Source organism: Pogoniulus pusillus, chromosome Z (assembly GCF_015220805.1).
Source record: "Pogoniulus pusillus isolate bPogPus1 chromosome Z, bPogPus1.pri, whole genome shotgun sequence".
Classification (NCBI taxonomy): domain Eukaryota; kingdom Metazoa; phylum Chordata; class Aves; order Piciformes; family Lybiidae; genus Pogoniulus; species Pogoniulus pusillus.
In genome coordinates this window covers 37,123,463-37,144,420 of record NC_087309.1, presented here as the reverse complement: position 1 = coordinate 37,144,420, position 20,958 = coordinate 37,123,463, and the positions used below count along the sequence as shown (strand labels likewise).

General features: G+C 41.6%; 2 protein-coding genes across 2 annotated transcripts in view; one reads left to right on the top strand and one right to left on the bottom strand.

Moving 5' to 3' along the window:
* Positions 1-10,249, bottom strand: part of ADGRV1 (adhesion G protein-coupled receptor V1) — a 450,458-nt gene extending 440,209 nt beyond the window's left edge. Inside the window, 3 exon segments of the mRNA XM_064176319.1 lie at positions 5,232-5,348; positions 9,913-9,941; positions 10,203-10,249. Coding sequence (XP_064032389.1) covers positions 5,232-5,348; positions 9,913-9,941; positions 10,203-10,249 — 193 coding nt within the window.
* A 188-nt stretch (positions 10,250-10,437) lies between these two features.
* Positions 10,438-19,922, top strand: LYSMD3 (LysM domain containing 3). The gene is made up of 3 exons (XM_064140010.1): positions 10,438-10,504; positions 10,637-10,921; positions 16,095-19,922. Exons 2-3 carry the CDS (start codon positions 10,652-10,654, stop codon positions 16,701-16,703), a joined length of 879 nt encoding a protein of 292 aa, XP_063996080.1. The 5' UTR covers positions 10,438-10,504; positions 10,637-10,651; the 3' UTR covers positions 16,704-19,922.
* Positions 19,923-20,958: the final 1,036 nt, after the last annotated feature.

Genomic DNA, 20,958 nt, shown 5'->3' with positions numbered 1-20,958 from the left:
AATAATAAAACATTTGTTTTACTGCATAGCTTCCTGATGAATAACCAAACACATGAAAGAACTCACAGCAGACAGATAAAAACAGCACTGACAATCTGAGAAGACTGAATGACAGAATTTGAATATGCTTCTGACCTAGTGGTTTATACCAGGCTGTTTGATCTGCAGATGTATTCAGGTTTTGAGCTTTGTGCTAGTTTGAAGCAAGCTAGAATGTTTTGGTAAAAGAACTAGATAACGGGCAGTGAAATGAAAACAATTGATGTCAACTTCTCTCACAGTCTCGCTGAGAGCTCTGGGAAGAAGAAAGACTTTTTCTCCATTTTGTCTCTCACTCTTGCTTTTGCCTTAGACCTGGTCACATCTCATTAACCCTGCTCCTACTAACCCTGCTCCCTAACCTCTTGGCTGCACCTCTCTTCTTCCTGAGAACTGGGGTAAGGTTGAGAGGGCCGGGGGAGGTGTTGGGGTGGTTTGAAAGCCCCTCCTGGGGACTCAGGTTTCTGGGAGGGGAGTTGTGCTTCTGTATTGTTTATCCTTTGTATATTTCTGTATATAATTGTATATAACTGTATATATTGTAAATAGCTGCTTGTAAATTCTGCTAGCTGTAAATAAATTGCTTCATCTATATTCCCAGAGGCCGTCTGAGTTAGCTGGGGCAAATACAAACTGTGGGGGGGCGGGGTAACCCCCAAACCATCACAAGCTTCTATTTTTCAGAGTTGTCCAGGATTTAAGAAACTGAAAAACAAGAATTTCCAAGCAGATTGTGCTCTTTTTTTTTTTTTTTTTTTTTTTTTTTTTGGATGGACAAACATTAATTGGTTTATGCTGCCTGTGGCTGGCTTGGCAAAGCTTTCTATGGTATAATTCCTTACTGGTATACACACAACTTCCACATAATAAAAGAATCAGGTGTAAAAACTTGAACAAATGAGTGAGAAAACAACTTGTTTCAACTTGCCGCATCTCATATTTGGCTGATGGAGCTCTAACATGCAATTTTAACACAATTTCTGTAATTTTGTGTCATTACAATGACATGAAAAGAATGCCATCTCTGAAGAGGTGGTCTAGTATTACAGTGTTCAGTAGCTGCTTTCACACCATGCTGGATGTTTACTGGTTTCTCAGTCACATGGAGAAATGGCAAGAACTGTCTGGCTGCTCTTCTTGTATCCTTATTCTTGCTACATAAAATTGCAGCCTTTTTTTTCCAATTGGCCCAGCTTTTCATCTGCTGCATGTTAATGTCAATGTAGATAGCATGCAGCAAGTCAGAAACTTTCAGAAGCTCTCTCATAAAAAATCCATCAAAACACACAACTTCAGAGCACTAGGTTGTCAATTCAAAAAGAACTCTTACCAAAAGAGTATTTATTTTTGAAGATAAAAAGTAATGAAAGTATAAAAAATTCTCCATAACTCATCTAGATTGTTTGTAATTTCCAACTTTCCAAGAAGTATTTCAGACTGACAGAGATAAAAGCAAAGGGTTCCAGCTGCTGCGTACAACTTCACTTGTTTCTCCAGATCATAGAAATACAGATAATTTAGGTTTTCCACTTCAGAGTTGCCTCTTTTAAATTCTTTTAAGTGAATCACTGAATGTTTATTCATTTGCTGCTTATTTTACCCCCTTGAGATCTAAGAGAGTACATATGAAATTAAGTACCCACAATAAGCTGCCAATGGGAAGCTGCGGGGCCAGAATTTCTGTCTCAGAAGTAACTATCTTCCACATTTATGAAATAATTTTCCTCACTGTGGGGAATCCTGGCATACATCTTTGCTGTGACTTTGTGTCTTCTGATGCTGTGACAGCGATCCTAGTGATGCATGTAGAGGAAGTTAAATCCTAGCAGCTACTAATACAGAGGAAAACACAAATTCTTTGCAGTGTTGCCCTGCCAGGGAAAAGAATGTGACTGCACTTGTCATATCTGCTTTCAGTTTCATTTACACATTGTCCCAAATAAAATCCAAGGCCTTCACAAGTTCCTTTTCTTAGCATAATGCTTGACCTGCAACAGTTTTAAGCTAATGAAATAATTATACAGCTTTACTTTTCATTGTATTTTAAATGTCACGTCTACGAAATTATATGCTTACTTCATTGTGATACCCGAAATTTGAGTACATTAGATGAAAGGATGTGGAAAACCAAACCGCTTAACTATACTGCAAACTACCCTAAAACAACTGCACAAAAAGGTTGTGTACCTGATTTGTTATTCATTTCCTAGGTACTGCAGAAGCCCTCACTGATGCAGGGCTTCTAGTTTTTCTAGCAAAAACACAGCCCATGTTACATTTCTATGAAATGCACTTTCAGAAAGCCTTTAAATTCATGGCCTTGTAAAGCGAAAGCAAGAGATGGCTCACACAAGAAATAGGAATGTTCCATGAGAAAGTGGTATCTGAAGGAAAAAGCACTGAAATGCACAATTAGGGTGTAAAGCATAAATCAACAAAACCCATATTGTTTAAAATCTGCATAAGATCAACTAACTTGGGTCTTTTAAAGTTGTCTCCAGTTTGTGCCCACCATGTGTGGTGCTTCCCTGTGGTTTGTTATTTTACTTCAATGGCAGAGGGAGGAAACCAACAAAGCTCAGTAACCGTACTGCATAGCACAATGTAACCATGGAAGCATTTGTCCACTTGTCAGAGCCTCTCCAGAATGTTTCAGCCATTCATTTCATTGAATCAATATTGAAGCTTTTGAGATTTATTACACAAGGGTGGAGGAAAAACTAATAAAACAAATTCCTTGTTGCTTCCCATTAAATACATCTTGTCACAGTAGGGATATTAATACCTTGTAAACACTTTACCAACATAGTGTGGGCTATGTAACTGTCTCTCCATATAGAGGGATTTACTTGTAATGTATTTGCATTGACATGCCTGGTACTCACTGAAAGAATTTAAAGGTTTCTGACACATTCTGCTGTCCCATGTAGAAGCTGAATCAAATACAAGGACAAAAGTTGTAAGAAAACAGGAGTGGAGAGAATCTGTTTCTATGTCTACTAGAACACTTGCTTACTTGTGTCATAAACTGACATTTGTAATCAGACTTCAAATTCTTAGAAAGTTGGATTATTTATTTCACAAGCACTTTCATATTTATTAAAAGATGCTGTGGTTATCTGAAAATGACAAAGGCAAAGAAAAAAGCTGAAACCAGCATGTTTTGCATAAAAAACAACCCCTTCTTCATCTCTATACTGATAAATGTCCTAAGATAAAGATAGCTATAGGACTTGGGTTTTTTTTTCTTTTAATAAACTTTATGCTGAAAATTCGAAAGAAAACATTACAAGGTGTTTCCAGTTACAGTATCACTGCTGCTACTAATATCAGGAGCAGAGTATTAATTCAATAATTTAATTTCCATGCCATTACAGATGAAAGCTGAAGGTACCCGAAATACACCACCCCTGATTGTGTATTAAAGCTTTTCAAGACTCAGAATACAATCCTTTACCACAAGATAGCTTCTCTATTTTTGCTCACACTCCCTGCTACTATTCCTTCTCCCTTTTCTAAAAGCTGCTCAGCATACCCCACCACACCAGCCATGGGAAGCTTATAACAAGGGATGAGAACAATGCTAGGAGATTCCAGACAACCTCTTTGCTTTCTTATTGGCCTCTCTTCATGTGGGAAGAACACTAGAAGAGTGGAAGAGGAAGGGGGCTGCACTGCTGACAGGACTGCATGGGTGTATTGGGGCCTCTGTAAGGGCACTTTCCCACTCAGTGGAATGACATCAAAGGGCAATGTCTGCTAGTGAAAGCTCGCTTCTGTTGTAGCAATGCATTAATACAGACTACATCCACAGTAGAAATCTGTGTTCTGGTGGGCTTGTAACCATGAAAACATCTGTATCAATGAAGATACAACCATATCTGCATACCTTTGTCACCAGTAAGGGTGAGCTATCAGTGCCAGAGAAACCTTCGGCCACAGCTCAAATCCAAATGCTTAAAAAAATACCATAATCCATTCAAACTCCCTCCTGGGTAAGGGAGACACACTCACAAAATTCTTAAGTTTTTTTGTTTTCAGAATTAAGAAAAAGATTATTTATTAGAGTGACAAAAAGGCAATATTCTACAATGAAGCAAGGAATTGAACAGACATCCAAGTTGGTGTAATAGTAGAAGAAAAAAATAAGTCAGAAACAAAATAAAAATACATTGGTAAACAGGTTATTTAAAAAAGGGACTGGAGAGCAGACACCTTAAATTACGAATTGCAGCAAATTAAAGACATAAGGAAAAGCCACTGGGATGGCAAATCTATGATAAATTTAATAACCATATTTTAGATGTCTATAACAACCAATTCCAAGGGCACAATGGGAAGTTTAAACTATAAATGTGACCTGGCAGAAAATCTAGCCAAAATCATGTAAAGGGTAGTGTGAGTTTGTGGTAGTTTAGAGATAACACTCTAGCCCAGTTTTAAATTATAACCCTACTCCAGGGTTTCCACTTACAAAGAGGTAAAAGAAATGCATGGAATAAATATGTGATCTTATACAAATAGTGCAGCTTGGTTTAATTATGCAAGAAATTCAACCACATTCTTTAGTTTAAATATATATTCTTCTAAAAGATTATATATTTGAATTATGGTAATGAAGATGGTATAGCAGAACCAAAGGACTTAAATTTTCAATCACATTACCATATGGTAGAAGAAAAGACAATGTTAGTAAAGCAGTACAATGCTGTAGCAAGGGTTAAAAACTAGCTGGTAGATCTCAAAAAGCACTCTCCAGCAAGAGATTATGAACAAAATATAAGTTTCATTATAAACAAATGAAAATACTTCTCTTAGGTAGCTCAACAAGGGTTGCAAATAGATGTGCTGCTCCTCAACTCTTTCTACAAATACAAAAATCACAACTGGGTGTTTGTGAGATTGATGTTAACAGAAAGGAAGTGGCAATGTTATGGTGACATGTCTTACTTTAAGGTGGTTCCATTAAAACAACTCATGATAATATTGTTGAATTACTTTCAAAGTTGAACTACTGGTTATACCTTATAAATGATCTTCTGGATCACTCTCATCTGAGGAAATCAAGCAGAGAAGCATCTCATTGTAAGTGTCCAGTGTGGTGTTGTGAGTGGGATAAACCAGTTACTGTCACCTTCAGATACACCAACAGTAGTTTAGTGACCAGTAGTTAGGGAGGCGGAATCGTTTACCTTTATGTATAGCATGAATCGGGTGGATATTTGAAACTGCATAATGTTCTGGTGTCCACATTGTAAAAACAATGCTGAAAACTGCAGAGGATGTAAACAAACCCAATTCCCAAAACCCTGAAAGACAGAGAAAGCAGAAATCAAAAATCCACAAGTTCTCTGAATGTTTAATTCATCAAAACAAAACAAAACTAACAACAACAACAACAACAACAACAAACAACATCAAAACAAACCAACCAACCAACCAAAACAAAACAAACAAGCCACACACTAAACCTGAGCAAAAGATTTGGCTACACTTCAAAAATACCTTCAGAGAAAAACCAAGATGAGCACAGAAAGGGTCTTTTAATTTATTCATGGAAAACAATATCAATATATCTGGACTTAATTACAGATACATCCAGGTAAAAATGGAAGAAATCTGTGAGAGTCTTAAAAAAAACTAAATCTTCAGGAACCACACTACCAAAACTCTTATTTATCAATGCAGATATGTGAGCAGAAATTCAAAATTTTACAGGAAAATCCATCTATGAATAACTTGAAATAAAATTTCCAGAGCTGTACCCCATTTTTGCATAGTATTTAATGTAACCGAATGGTTACGCTGGTAGATTTTCTTATTCAAATAATGTCTGAGCTGAACAAAGTAAAATATAAATCAGAAGAAAATACAAAAATGTTTACAGATTTTTGAAAAACCAAAGTTCAAACAACCAATGCACCCTACTGGCTGTGCTATGGAAGGTATTTTCATTTATCTGTAATAACACTCATAATACTAATTTAAACAAATGTGGTCTCTTTAAACACATTTAAGAGCAAAACTGTGAGAACCTTGCTAACTAAAATAGGTTTGTGCTAATTTTGAGGATCAAGGCTCAGATTAGAGTGCTTATAGTTAACTGTATAGATTAAAATATCTCCACTGAAGAACAGGCTGCATCGCACATCTCTGCAAATTTAGCTTTATTTGCTTCCTACTTTTATGGTAGGAAGTACTTTTCTCCTTACAACTTAAATATCTCCTCTTGCTGCACCTCAGACATCTTGTAGTCAGACACTGCTTAATAACTTCCTATTTCATTTGTAGCCCACTGGAGCTGCAAACCTACCTCAAGGTTACCATTTCCTATAGTTTTAGTACCATTCCTCATCACCAAAAAGGGACCAGAGAGAGGCAGAGGTTGTGTATTTGTTTCTCTGTGACTCACCTTTCAGTGACTCAGAGCTTATTGTGTCATTCAATAAATTATAACGCACATTTAGATACTTGGCACTTGCTATCTAAATGTAAATCTGCCCTGTTGGTCCTGAATCATAGAATGACTTAAAGACTTACAAAAGTAGTGGTGGCATGTGACATGCATGTAATTTCCAGAAAGAACATAAATTTTTAATATTTTAAATTAAAAATAGAAGATGTACCAGCCCTTCAACACCTCCTTTACTTTTCTTTGATATTAATTCCTTACGTTTTTTTTCTTATTCTTATGTGTATACTTAACTTCTTAGATTAGGCCACAAAAGATATATCATGACCAAAGAGAATGTGGTAGAGATTCCTGCAGTTGCTCTTGGAATGCTATGGAGTGATTAACACTGACCTTGTTGCTCGTTGAGAATGCACTATTAGGATATGCAAAGCAACCTACATGGGGATGGAGAAAGGCTGTATTCCTATTAGCATTCATGGGAGCTGTGCAGCTACAGTCTTGTTCATCAAGTTTGGAATATACGCTTTTGTTATTGATGGGAAAATGTCACTAGTTACAAATGGTTACACACAGGGGTGTAGCAGGGTCAAGGCAAACTCCAGTACTTTATTTCCCTTTCTAAGGCAGAGTGCTGCTTCAGCAGTTCTTTTTTTTTTTTTTTTTTATCTGATGGTGCACCTCTTTGCATAAAATAAATGGTGAAATTCTCCACCCTGACCTTTTCTGTAGCCTCACCACCCAAAATTAAAGAAAGCTGCCAAAACTACATGTTGTTAGTGATGTATGATGGGACAATCATCAGACACTGCTGCAGGCATTACTGCATATGAAGTCTGCCTTCAAACTCCTATCCAGGTCCACCCGCACCTCAGATGGGTCTCATGAAACAGTCTTTCAACAGTATGAATAGGGTCTGAGTCATCAGTTTCCCAGCTACAGACAACTACAGTTGCTTCACTTCTATTAGTGAAAGCTTCCTTTAAAAATGAAAATAAAACTGCTTGGTGCTGTAGATATTCTTTGCCACATGTGAAGACACCTTCTAACAATGGAATTCTCATTCACTAAGTTATAATTATGTTTTGCCAGCTTGAGATTCTACCAGAAAACTTGAGAATCTATGGGAAATTAATTCCATTTAGTCACTTTCAATATTGCTCCTGCTGGAAATACAGTTGGTGGAAGATTCAACCTGTCACATTTTGCCATCTCCAGAGATCATTCTGGGACCTCTACAAGTATGTTCACACATTTGTCACGTAATCTGACAATCCAAGCTTGTCTTTGTAGTGCAGTAGCTCCTGTGCAGGGTTGTATCTAAGGCCTTCACTGCAGCTATGTTAATTAGCACAAGCTGTGCATCTGACCCATGACAAAATTAGAATGTTTATTTCTGAGCAGGCTTTGAAGGGAAACATGCTATGCAATACCTTGAAGAAAATATCCCTAGCTAAACTCCTAAATGGTCAAGAAATAGTCTCCTGACTTGTAAGAAGCTTCAGTTTGAGGAGACTCTAATTACACTCAACAGATACAGCAATATTATAACAAATGCAGAAACCCTGAAAATCAGGTTCTGCTACCTGTGCCAAACTTCCTGCTGGAAGAAAATCTTGTTGACATATTAGTACTGTTCCATTCTTCTCCCTAAAGAGCAGCAGTCAGACCTGCCTAATCTGGCCATCTTGAGTTTTATGGTAACTGGTAACTCCTGCACCTGAGATTATTTATATTCTTCCATGTAAACCTTCTCTTACTCACAGCATAGAACTTTAATGGTCTTGACAGAACATCTATGCAGAAATATATTGCTTATCTTGTTGATGCGCACTTAGGAGTACTTTAATTTTGCCTGATCCATCCCTCATCCACAATAAAGCACTATATTAAGGTAGATAGTGATGTGTGAGTATATATATATATATATATATATACACATCCACTTTAAAATAATCTGTGGCACAAGAACACACCACACCTTAATGGTTTATTTTTAGAATGCCTGAAAATGTGGCATTAACTTTCTTCAGCTTTTGCGGATGTGAAGTGTGGCACTCAACATAGATAAACAATCATTAGTTCTTAGTTTTATGTCTTCAGTGATTTAGTTTTTAAAGCTAAAGTAATTTAATTTTCAAAACTAAAGACTTAAAAGAATTCTGCCTTTGTTAATATTGAACACATTTCTAACCTCTTTGGTGATTCAGGAAAGATTGAAAACATAGCATAACCAAGCTTAAAGCCAAAAAAAAAATACAAACCAAATCCTTATTTAAAATTACTTTCCATCTTTAAGGTTGAGGAAGCAGACTTGAAACTATGTTTGACTTCAGCAACACTGCAATCATTTTTTACAACATATTTAGCCCAACCTTGAAGCTGCCAGCTTTTGTAAGAAATATCATACTCTGTGTCCAGTTCTGGGCCCCTCAATTCAAGAAAGATGTTGAGGTGCTGGAACATGTCCAGAGAAGGGCAACAAAGCTGGTGAGGGGCCTGGAGCACAAATCCTATGAGGAGAAGTTGAGGGAGCTGGGCCTGTTTAGCCTGGAGAAGAGGAGGCTCAGGGGTGATCTTATTACTGTCTACAACTACCTGAAGGGGCATTGTAGCCAGGTGGGGGGTGGCCTCTTCTCCCAGGTAACCAGCAACAGAACAAGGGGACACAGTCTCAAGTTGTGCCAGGGTAGGTATAGGCTGGATATTAGGAGGAAGTTCTTCCCAGAGAGAGTGATTTGCCATTGGAATGGGCTGCCCAGGGAGGTGGTGGAGGCACCGTCCCTGGGAGTCTTCAAGAAAGGACTGGATGAGGCACTTAGTGCCATGGTCTGGTTGACTGGCTAGGGCTGGGTGCTAGGTTGGACTGGATGATCTTGGAGGTCTCTTCCAACCTGGTTGATTCTATGATTCTATAATTCTTACTGAGGGACAGGATGTTGTTAAAGGGACCTAGACAAGCTGGAACTGTGGGGCTGTCTGAAACTCAGGAAACTCAGCAAGGCCAAGGGTAAGGTCCTGCACCTGAGTTGAGTAAATCCCCATTATCAATACAGGCTGGGGGTGAAGGGCTGGAGAACAGCCCTGCAGTGGATTTAAGTGTACTGGTGGGTGAAAAGCTGGACATGAGCCAGCAATGTACACTCAGTGACGGCCCAGAAGCAACCATGTCCTGGGCTACGTAAGAAGCCATGCAAGCAGCAGGTGAAGGGAGGAGATTCTGCCCCTCTGCTCTGCTGAGACCTCACCTGCAGTGCCAGGGCCAGCTCTGCAACCCTCAGCGCACAAGAGATATAGATGTGTCAGAGCCAGGCCAGAGGTGGCCACAGCAATGGTCCAAGGGCTGGAAGCCCTCGGCTCTGAGGACAAGCTGAGAGTTGGGGTTGTTCAGTCTGGGGAAGGCTCCTGGGGACACCTTCAATACTCAGAAGGCCGAGGACAGACCTTTTAGCAGGGCCTACTGTGACAGAACACAGGGTGGCAAGTTAAGCTAAAAGAGGAAGATTCAGAGTAGATATAAAGAAGAAAGTTCTTACATTGAGGGTAGCGAGACTGGTTGGCCAGAGGGGTGGTAGATGCCCCATGCCTGGGAACATTCAGGTCTGGGGCTCTGGGCAACCTGATCCTGTTACAGGTGTCCCCGATGACTGTAGGGGATCGGACTAGATGACTTGCAAAGGTCCCATCCAATACAAACTATTCCACGATTCTATGGTTTTCGTCCCCTGGCAGACCCGATTAAGTCTCTCACGGAACTCCGTCAGCCGAGGCCACGACGGCGACGGCCGGGGCCAGCATCGGCGGATGAGAGAGCCGCGGCCCGATTACCCTCACCAGGAAACCTCTGCGCCGGTGCCCTCAAAGACAAGGCCGTATACACTCAGCGGCCCGTCAAGAGGCACTTTCCTTCTTCCCCAGAAGCGCAGCACCCGAAGCGCAGAAGTGACCTGCGGTCTCTTTAAGGGATGCTGCGCGGCCGGCGCTGGGGGTGGGATCGCTCTGAGGACGTGGCGGCCCGACCGCCATTGCGGTCGCCATGAGGAGCGGCGGCAGGTAGGGCTGGGGAGGGGTGGAGCGGGGTGGTGGGGCTAGCTGTCGTCTCGTCGTGGAGGGCGTTTGAGGTTGGGGAGACGCCGGTGTGGGGATACCCCGCGGAGGGCTCCACATCTGCGATCTGTTCCACAGAGCTGTCCGCGGAGAATGGCCGGCAGAGGCTCCGGCTGCGGCCTGCAGCCGCCGGCCGTAGCGCAGCCACCCATTAGCGGGCACCTATACCCCTTCGTGAGAGAGACGGGCGCAGAGAGCGAAGGGCCGGAGGAAGAGGGAGAGGTGTCGGAGCTGCGGCCACGGGGCAGGGAGAAGGTGCGGAGGAGTGCATCGAGGGACAGACTGGACGATATCGTCCTGCTAACTAAGGATATCCAGGAGGGAGACACTCTGAACGCCATCGCACTTCAGTATTGCTGCTCGGTAAGTCCGCGGGCGCTTGTCGCTGCTGCCGTGTCCCGGGCACGCCTCGGTGCTCTGGGTAAAGATGGGTCTGGTCCCTTGGCGAGGTGAATTAGTGCGGCTGTTAACATCCATGTGGGCAACACCGTGCTCCTGAGGAGTAAAAAAAATAACGAAATATTAGTATGACAGTGCAGAGTCAGGTTACGTTTCCAGGTCTGTAGGGTGTTTTTTGTTTAAAGCTAGCATAAGGGTAAGAAATAAATGTCTGATCTTGCTTGTGGCACTGTCACAAAGTGTGCATGCTACTGTAGAAGTTATTCTCGCAGTCACGGCTGGGCGTTTCTGCTAGTGCTGTCTTTGCTGTCAGAGGTAGCGATGAGGAGGGAATGGCTGAACCTTATTCAAGGTTCGTGTGAAGCCTTAATTCCATGAAGAGAGGACTAAAAACTCCTTTCATTGTACTGTCCTTCTAAATTCCACTCCATTGCTTAAATATTTAATAGGACAAAAGTACTGTACCATTGGGAGTTCTCTGCCTGGTGCCCCAGCCGTTGTCTTCAGGTATTTGCCCTTGCTGCTGCTCCTAGCTAAGATTTTCTTGGCCTGTATTAACAAGTGTGTGACCTTCAGGATCAGGGCACTGATGTTGCCTTGCACTCAGCACAGGTGTGGCTTCATCTCAAGTACCAGATTCAGTTTTGGGCCCCTCACCACAAGAAAGGCATTGAGCTGCTTATGTGGGTCCAGAGAAGAGCAGCTAAACTAGTGAAGGATCTGGAGAACAGGTCTTGTGAGGAGCAACTGAGGGAACTGGGGTTGTGTGCTAGTTTGAGTCTAACTAGAATATTTTGATGAGAGAAATTAGATTATAGGCTGTGAAAAGGAAACAATGGTGATGTCTGCTTCTCTCGTAGGCTTGCTGAGGTGTATGAAAACAAAAACATGCACATAGATAAGACAGTCAGTGCAGGTCTTTGGGAGCCTGTACTTCTTTCTCCTTGGGCTGCTTTTGTGTAACTAATCTTTCTACTTTCTAACCCTCCTTGCCGGTCCTCTGATCTCACCTTGCATGTAAGGCAAACTCTGCGATAAGGTAGAGGGGGTAGAAAGTCGGTGGAAGGGTGGTTGGGAACCCCTCCTAGGGACTCTGGTTTCTGGGAGGGGCGTTGTGTTTCTGTATTTCCTTTATCTTGCATATGTCTGTACATAGCTGCATATATTGTAAATACCTGCTTGTACATTGCCTGAGCCTAGTCTGGGTGATATTGTAAGAACTGGGGGGGGGCAGGTAATACCCAAACCATCACAGGTTGTTTAGCCTGGAGAAAAGACCGCATTGCTCTCTAAAATTCTCTGAAAGGAGGCTGGAGCCAGGTGCAGGGGTAGTCTCTTCTCTCAAGTATCAAGCAACAGAGCAAGTGAAAATGGTCTCAGGTTGCACCCAGAGGAGGTTTAAGTTGGGACGTGAAGAAAACTTTCTTCCCCAAAAGGGTCGTCAGGCCCTGGAACAGGATGCATGGAGAAGTGGTGGAGTCTCTGTCTCTGGAAGGATTTCAAAGCTATGTAGATGTGTTGCTGAGGGATGTGGTTTAGTGGTGACCTGGCAGAGCTAGGTTAAGGATTAGTTAGATTTGCTGATCTTATGAATCTTTTCCAACCTAAATGATTATATGTTTTATTTTATGATTCTCAATCAGTCTGGTGAATATCCTTCCTGAACAGTACCTTTGGGTGGTTAGTACTAACTAAACCAGAGACTTTCTCATGGTTGATGATAGCTGTTAATGTGCCTAGTTTTAGCAGGAAATTGTCTGTGCCTCTTGGCTGGCTGACTGTTCTCAAGATGTAAAATTTAGTCAAATTCAAAATCCATATTTGTAGAAGTCTTGCTGCCATCTTGATTCCTCAGAAGCAGAATTAGGGCCTCCTGTTGTGAATTTAGGTAGCAAAGTCTTGACATAAGTATTTATTAATCATGACAGACCTTAGCCTCATTAAACAATTCTTGGCTTCAGAACCTACTATGATTTGGTATTTTGAGCAGACTTACTAGAGCAGGCCTCACATAAGAAATCAAAGATAACAGCTGTGTTCTTTAATGAAGATTCAGCTGTGTTCTTTAATGGAGATTCCTGGAGATGTGGAAGAGTGGTCCAAAGCTTTAGGCAGAAATCACAACTTGTGGTGCAATTGCTAATTGCTAGAGTAAATGACAGTCCTTTATGCTCGTCCTATTTTGGGCCATGAGCTTACCCACTAGTGGAGGACAAAATATGACTCTGACCTCTTTCCAGGAGTAAGAATGAGGATTCTGCACACTGATTGGAAGTTCAGAGATAAATTCTATTTACAGGAGGCAATCAGATAGGATAAATATAACGTCCACTAGACCCAAATGCCTTCTAGAATCTTCCACCCCTTCCACTCTCAGTCATCTTGAGAGAAGGCTGAAACAATCCCCCCAGCTGGGTCTTCAAGGCCTCAGTGGCTCAATTTCCTGCCCACCAGTTGTCCCACAAACTGCAAGATAAGAATGTGCACTGTTTTTGAAGAGAAGTGGAAGTAAGGTAGGGAAGGGGACAGATCAAGTCAGGCACTCTTTTCACACAGTATCACAGTATCATCAAGGTTGGAAGAGACCTCATAGATCATCAAGTCCAACCCTTTACCATAGAGCTCAAGGCTAGACCATGGCACCAAGTGCCACATCCAACCTTGCCTTGAACAGCCCCAGGGACGGTGACTCCACCACCTCCCCAGGCAGCCCATTCCAGTATCCAACGACTCTCTCAGTGAAGAACTTTCTCCTCACCTCAAGCCTAAATTTCCCCTGGCACAGCTTGAGGCTGTGTCCTCTCGTTCTGGTGCTGGCCACCTCAGAGAAGAGAGCAACCTCCCCCTGGCCACAACCACCCCTCAGGTAGTTGTAGACAACAATAAGGTCACCCCTGAGCCTCCTCTTCTCCAGGCTAAACAATCCCAGCTCCCTCAGCCTCTCCTCGTAGGGCTTGTGGTCGAGGTCTCTCACCAGCCTCGTCGGCCTTCTCTGGACACGCTCAAGCATCTCAATGTCCCTCCTAAACTGGGGAGCCCAGAACTGAACACAGGACTCAAGATGTGGTCTAACCAGTGCAGAGTACAGGGGCAGAATGACCTCCCTGCTCCTGCTGACCACACCATTCCTGATGCAGGCCAGGATGCCACTGGCTCTCTTGGCCACCTGGGCACACTGCTGGCTCATGTTCAGGCAGGTATCAATCAGCACCCCCAGATCCTTCTCTGTCTGGCTGCTCTCCAGCCACTCCGACCCCAGCTTGTATCTCTGCATGGGGTTGTTGTGGCCAAAGTGCAGCACTCGGCACTTGGAGCTATTGAATGCCATCCCATTGGACTCTGCCCATCTGTCCAGGTGGTCAAGGTCCCGCTGCAGAACCCTTCTGCCCTCCAACCCAGTCACATCTGCCCCCAGCTTGGTGTTATCTGCAAACTTGCTGATGACTGACTCGATGCCCTCATCCAGATCATCTATGAAGATGTTAAAGAGGATGGGGCTCAGCACTGATCCCTGAGGGCCACCACTAGTGACAGCTGCCAGCTGGATGTGGCACCATTCACCACCACTCTCTGGGCTCGGCCCTCCAGCCAGTTCCTAACCCAGCACAGAGTGTTGCCATCCAAGCCGTGGGCTGACAGCTTAGCCAGCAGTTTGCTGTGGGGGACAGTGTCAAAGGCCTTGCTGAAGTCCAGATAGACCACATCCACAGGCCTCCCCACATCCACCGGCCTCCCCACATCCACCAAGCGGGTCACCTGATCATAGAAGGAGATCAGGTTGGAGAGGCAGGATCTGCCCTTCCTAAATCCATGCTGGCTGGACCTGATCCCTTTGCCATCCCTCAGGATAACCTGCTCCATCAGTTTCCCTGGCACTGAGGTCAGGCTGACAGGTCTGTATTTCCCGGGTTCCTCCATCCGACCCTTCTTGTGGATGGGGACCACGTTAGCCATTTTCCAGTCTCCTGGGACCTCTCTGGTGAACTAGGACTGCTGGAAAAGGAATAGAATAACAATATTACAATATCCTGGGATGAGTAGGTCCATACCACTGTAATGGGCCTCCGTCCCTATGGTTTTGTTTAAGGGGGACTTAGGATCCCTCAATCTACCACATTCCACCTCTTTGTTCTTTCTCCTGATGTATCTGATTTATTGATTGTGGTGTATGTAAAACATACACCATCACAGGAGCTGAAACAGTTCTTCTTATTAGGAGGTTAGTGGAAGCAGTAGGCACCGATTGCCCTATCTTAGATTTTTTTCGCTGCATCTGTGTTGCAAATGGAGTTGTCAAACCAACAAGGGTCTCAAGACTACTTTTGTTTTGTGCCTGTAGTTCTCCTGAGGTAGATGTTCACCAAATAAAGACAGGAAGAATCTGAACTTGGGTACTGCACACTTTAAAACAGGAAAGTGTACTGATTTTTAAGTACTTGATTATGGCCAGGTTTGTGGCTGTGCCTTCTATGTTGAGGAGATTTCTGTCTCAGATGGGTCACTGATTCTCCAAGGACATTTGAATCCTCACAGAGTATTTCACATTAAGACTTAAAATCTGAACTTGTTTAGAACAAAAGGAGACTCATTTTGATCATGAGTAGGGAAAAGGGAGAGCTGACTTGAGAGAAGATGACAGATTTAAGTTGCACTTGGTTTCTGCCTTGGTCCCTGAAAGCAAAAAGAGAATCCAAACCACATCTGTGACTACATTAACTGGAAGCTCTTAATTTATTATGTCTTGGAAGTTCTCAAATTAGTTAGGAACTAACTAATTTATCTCATTTGGGAACACTCAGGTTTACCTTGCTTATTTAATTTCATTCATTTCAGAAATACAGATGGGTGGATATGTTAAAATATATTCATGAAATGATTTTCAGTCTTATCTGAAGAGAGGAGGTTTGTTGCCTTGTAATTACCTTCTTGCTTTAAGATTGTTCAGATTTGGTCTTTGACCTCCTTCTTACATCATACTGTGTGACTTGGGTATTGGTTTTCAAACCAGTACCAAAACAAAGCAAAGGCCCTGCCTGTGTTTCACTATGGAAGAATTGTATTTCTGAAGGAGGTAGGACTCCCAAAGAGTTTTGGTTCATTTGGCTTTGAGATATAAACTGTTGGTTTTTGTTTTCAGGTTGCAGATATCAAACGAGTTAACAATCTTATCAATGATCAAGACTTTTTTGCTCTGAGGTCCATCAAAATCCCTGTGAAGAAGTTCAGTGTATTGACTGAAACGCATGTCTCTCCAAAAGGAAGACCTGTCCTTCGGCCTGCTTACTGCTCCCCAGAAGTGCAAGAGGTGTCACTTGCTGAGAAGTTCTCTGCTAATGAGACAGCTGGAAGCTTCTTAAAAGAAGTTGATCGAGATATAGAAGAAATAGTGAAGTGCAATGATACCAAGAGAGAAAATCTTAATGAGGTTGTTTCTGCCTTAGCAGCCCAACAGGTCTGTTTTGAAACGGATGGTAAAACTAAGAAATGCAAGGATCCTTACTATGGAGCAGACTGGGGCATTGGATGGTGGACAGCTGTGGTGATTATGTTGATTATTGGCATAGTAACTCCCGTATTTTACCTCCTGTATTATGAAGTTCTGGTGAAAGCAGATGTCAGTCACCACTCAACAATGGAATCTTCCCACTTTTTTGTCACAGCAGCATCACATCAGAAAGAAATTGAAAATGGAATAAATCCGGCCAATGTTATAAATACTGATCATCAAAGAGACCTTCAGCCTTAACAAAAAAAACCAAGCAACTGTAATCCATGGACATGTTATATAAAGAGGAAACCACAGAATGCAGGAGGCATCTGGTACACAGAAAAATGTGTCCTGATGTGTGACTTGCCTTCACAGGCAGTGTTCCAGTATCAGGATGTTACTGTTGATCCTGTAGCCTCTGGGGCAATTTTAATGCAAGATTGAGATACAAATTAAGATCTACAAATGTTTATGAAGTTTTGCACTTTTTTTCCTATTTTGATAGGCATATATTTTTTTTTTAATCGAGGTAAAAAATGTAGTCTGTACTAACACGTGTCTGTTTTACAGCCCTTAGATGGGCATTTGGGGATATACGACCTTTAAACATCTTGAAGTATTTATAGAATGTGTAGTACACTTGCCATTTTAATATCAGTTTACACTTCACAATTAAAACTTTGTTCTTGTAATTTTTATCTTTCTAATAGAATAATATTTAAAAGAAAAAAACAACAATGCAGTCATTCCACAATCAATAGCCACTATGATGTTCTTTTAAAAATATTTTTATGGATGGAGGCAATAGATTATAAGCTGGAATCTTCAAATCTTGTGCCTATCGTCAGCCCATTCTTTTGTAGTCTTCAATACAGGCAGTGGGACAATCTTCTTCTGTGTGACACTGTGCCTCAATACAGCCCAGCTGAGAGCTTTGCTGAAATGTCACATCATTCCCTGTTACCCTACTGAAAACTGACTGAATTGGGCTGCACTCCTCATCTGGTGGACAGAAGTGCAGTTGTGTGGCACCTTGCTATGACTGCTTCAGTAAACCTTTATGCTAATGGCTTCTTTCCCCTCCCTTGCCTTCTAATTAATCTCAGTTCAGGACCAACTGGTTATTCAGACAGTAGTTGTGTGGGTACTGAGTGTACTAATTGTTGGGTGCCTGTGAACCTCACTTTTTTCCCAAATCTCCTAGAAAAAACTACAAAGGAGATTTAAAGGCTTTTAGCAAGAAACTCAAATTGCAGCAGGCTAGACCATTTTCAGCTTCAAAGTTGTTCTTTGGGTAGTATTCATCCACCAGTCATTTCTTGAATGGCTTACTTGGGATTGCATGAACAACCTTGGTTTCTCTCCTTTTCTCCCCTACTTGAAAATGCTACAAGATGAACAAAAAATTTAAAAAAAATTGGACTCTAGCTAAACAAAGAAACATAGTTGTGTACTCAGAACACTTTTAAATAAAAATTGAGATGCTGCCTATAATTTTTGTTATATTTGCCTTGTGGAGTAAGATTTCCATTGCCCTTTTCAAATTGCCATTTGTTACCAAAGTGCAAGATAACTGACTTGAATAGGACATACAAAGAGGAAATGGAGCAGTAATTGTTACCCTTTAAATTGCTCTTAAAAGCTTTCCTTTGAGTGTTTCAAATAAGTATATACAACATAAAAAGTCTGACGGAATGAATGTTTCCCAACTATTGGAGGTATTTGAAAATGGTTTATTGACTTAACTTTTGAAAGTAGAGACTCATGCCCTATATGTTCTTGGGACATCTCTTGCCCCACTAAGGGGAACAAATACTCTTCACTGACATGCCAAGTGTATGAACATGAACAGGGAAATTTTACCTGTATTTTATTGAAATTGGAGCTGGGCAGAGCTTGAAGGGAAATGCTTTATAGCTGGATCTCTGAACTGTGATCTGTGGCTTTTGAACCCTGGGATCAAAGTGGTATCTGTGGAGATAGACTACTCATAGTTCCTACCCTGGAAGAGGGATCGCAAACAAGCTCAAACTTCACATAATGGTTGTTTTTGAAGATCTTCTGAAATAACAGTTCCATCCGTGAAAAGAGTAGCAGAAGTATCAATATTGAAGTTCCAGTTCTGGTTAAGGCTGTATAAAAATTGCATTGCAAAGTAATTTCTGGTGGCTTGAAATGCTGACTTGCTGTAGTCCAGACAGCAGGGCTTTGGCACAGTAAGACAAATGTCTAGGACTGAAATGAGCTTATTTGCTGGTTCACTACTTCCTTTCATTCTGTTTCTGAAGCCTCAGTATTTTTTATAGCATTTTTTAATACTTTATCCTTACATTTCTCACAAAATTGTCAGAGAACGTGAAATTAGGCGTTGTGATAATGCAATATGAGCCTAACTTACTGCACATACTGAACTGCTGATGGGTACTAAACTGCCATTGGTATAGAAGTGAACCTTACTTCACTTGTGGTTTGACTGGATCAGGAAGGTCCGCATCCTGTTGATGTACAGGTAAAGAGACTGGTTGTTAACTGGTGCTTTTCATCCCAAGGTAGTACAGCTAAGTAAGGCCCAAAGCTGGGTACACACTAGGAAATTTAGTGTTGGCTTGCTGTCAGGACCTGTAATGACCCTTTGTTTGTTTAAGGATGAGCAATTAGAAAACACAAAGGGATAGCTGTTTTACTGGACCATGTCCTACTCTAAACAAGAGCCTAGCATGGCTTTAAAATATTATAGTATATTCTTAATTTAGAGAGCTAGCTTTATGAAGATTGCTGTTTCTCAGTAGTGGTAATCTACAGTCCAGTTTTCTGCCGGATTCAAGGATCTTCACTGTTCTACAGTGCAACCCAATTGACAGTGCATCATCATATGTCAGCCATGATTAAACGGGATTACTGCTGTGTGTGGAACTTGCATCTGATTTAAGTCAATAGTCTGTGAAGTTGAAAGTCTTTTAGAAACTGACTTGTTTTAAGAAAAAGCAACAGAGAACACAAAAAAAAGAGTGGTAAATAATTTTTAAATTAATTGCAACATATTGTTGATTGGGAAGTTGGTTTTAAATTTAAGTGCATATTGCACTGCTGGATCATGTAAAATGTAAATGCTTTAAATCTGCTATATTTTGGAGTATGTTGTCACAAGTAGTCTTTTTATAAAACTATTTTATAAAGGCTGAAAATACAACTTTGTAAAATGTTGCTGAATGAGGACACAAGTCTTATTTAAAATAATTCTGCTCCTCTTCTTTTAGAAGAACATACCAAAAATAAAGATTTTATTTTAGACTGCAGTGGAAATGGTGCACATAATATATTCTTAGATCTATATACTTCACATTTTTTATTACAGGAAACCACGACTTATATCTGTTTTGACTAGTTTGAGCATGTGATCTAAAATAAAAATTCTTGGCCAACACTTACTGGCAGCATCTGCCACTAGCATTTGCGTGGGGCATACTGTGACTGTAATCCTAATGGTTTATACTGTGTCAGCCTTGTAGAACGTGGAACTTTTCTGCTGAAGTTCTGAGAACCCGTTAGCTCTGTGAATGGAGGATGAAGAAATAGTCATGAAAAATTAAGGTAGGGATCAGTCATGTTCTTTGATGGTTTCCATGCCCTGAAAGCAATGATGCCTTCTGTGAAGTAGCATCATGCTGCTGTGCTATTAAGATAGGATTTGAATACATGCCTGCCCAAACCCTAAGTTTGGTGAGACCCAAAGAATGGCCTAAGTTTTATCAGCATCGTGGTCTTGCAAAAAATTCTAACTAATTTGAAAATGAGCATGTAAGAACTGTTAACACCTCTGGAATAGCCCAATTTCATGTCACTTCAGCTGTGCCTTTTCAGAGATGTCCATTTGTTGTGGAGGCAGGGAATTAATGTGGCCGAGTCAGGAATATATCTAAAAATAGAATTGTTTTATTTTCCTGAAACCTGCCCCCAAAACTATATACAGAAATTAAATTAGTTTTAATTAGCAGATTCAGTGTGATTGAGAAGATCTTACAAGGATACCATAGATAAATCTGACTATTTTAGAAGTCAGGAGATGAAAAAGGCTAAGCTCCGAAACATAGAATTCCCCACTATTAATCAGGCTGAGCTGAAAATTTACTCACAGGTGAGTTAGGCTGTTTGAGAGAAGGGGCGTTCAAAGGACACCAGAGGCTCGTTAGGCCTATTGAACTTGCACAAAGGGTGCTTATGGTGGGGAGCCACCCAAAGCAGGGATGGTCTTGTCCCTCAGGAGCTTGTCTTTAGGAGTGCCAGGGGACTCTTGCTGCAGGAACTATCCAGGCAGGGGAGAACTCTAAGGTGGGAACCCCAAGGCAGGAAGTACACCAATACTTATACCTTTGCTAGACAAAGAGTTAAGTTACCACTTCTAAGTGCGAAGACCACAGCCAATGTGTGTGGGCATCTGCACGGGACACCCCTCGTGCTGGAAGGACGCTTTGCTCCACCCCTTCATGCCTGTACGGCTGGGCGGGGGGGTGGG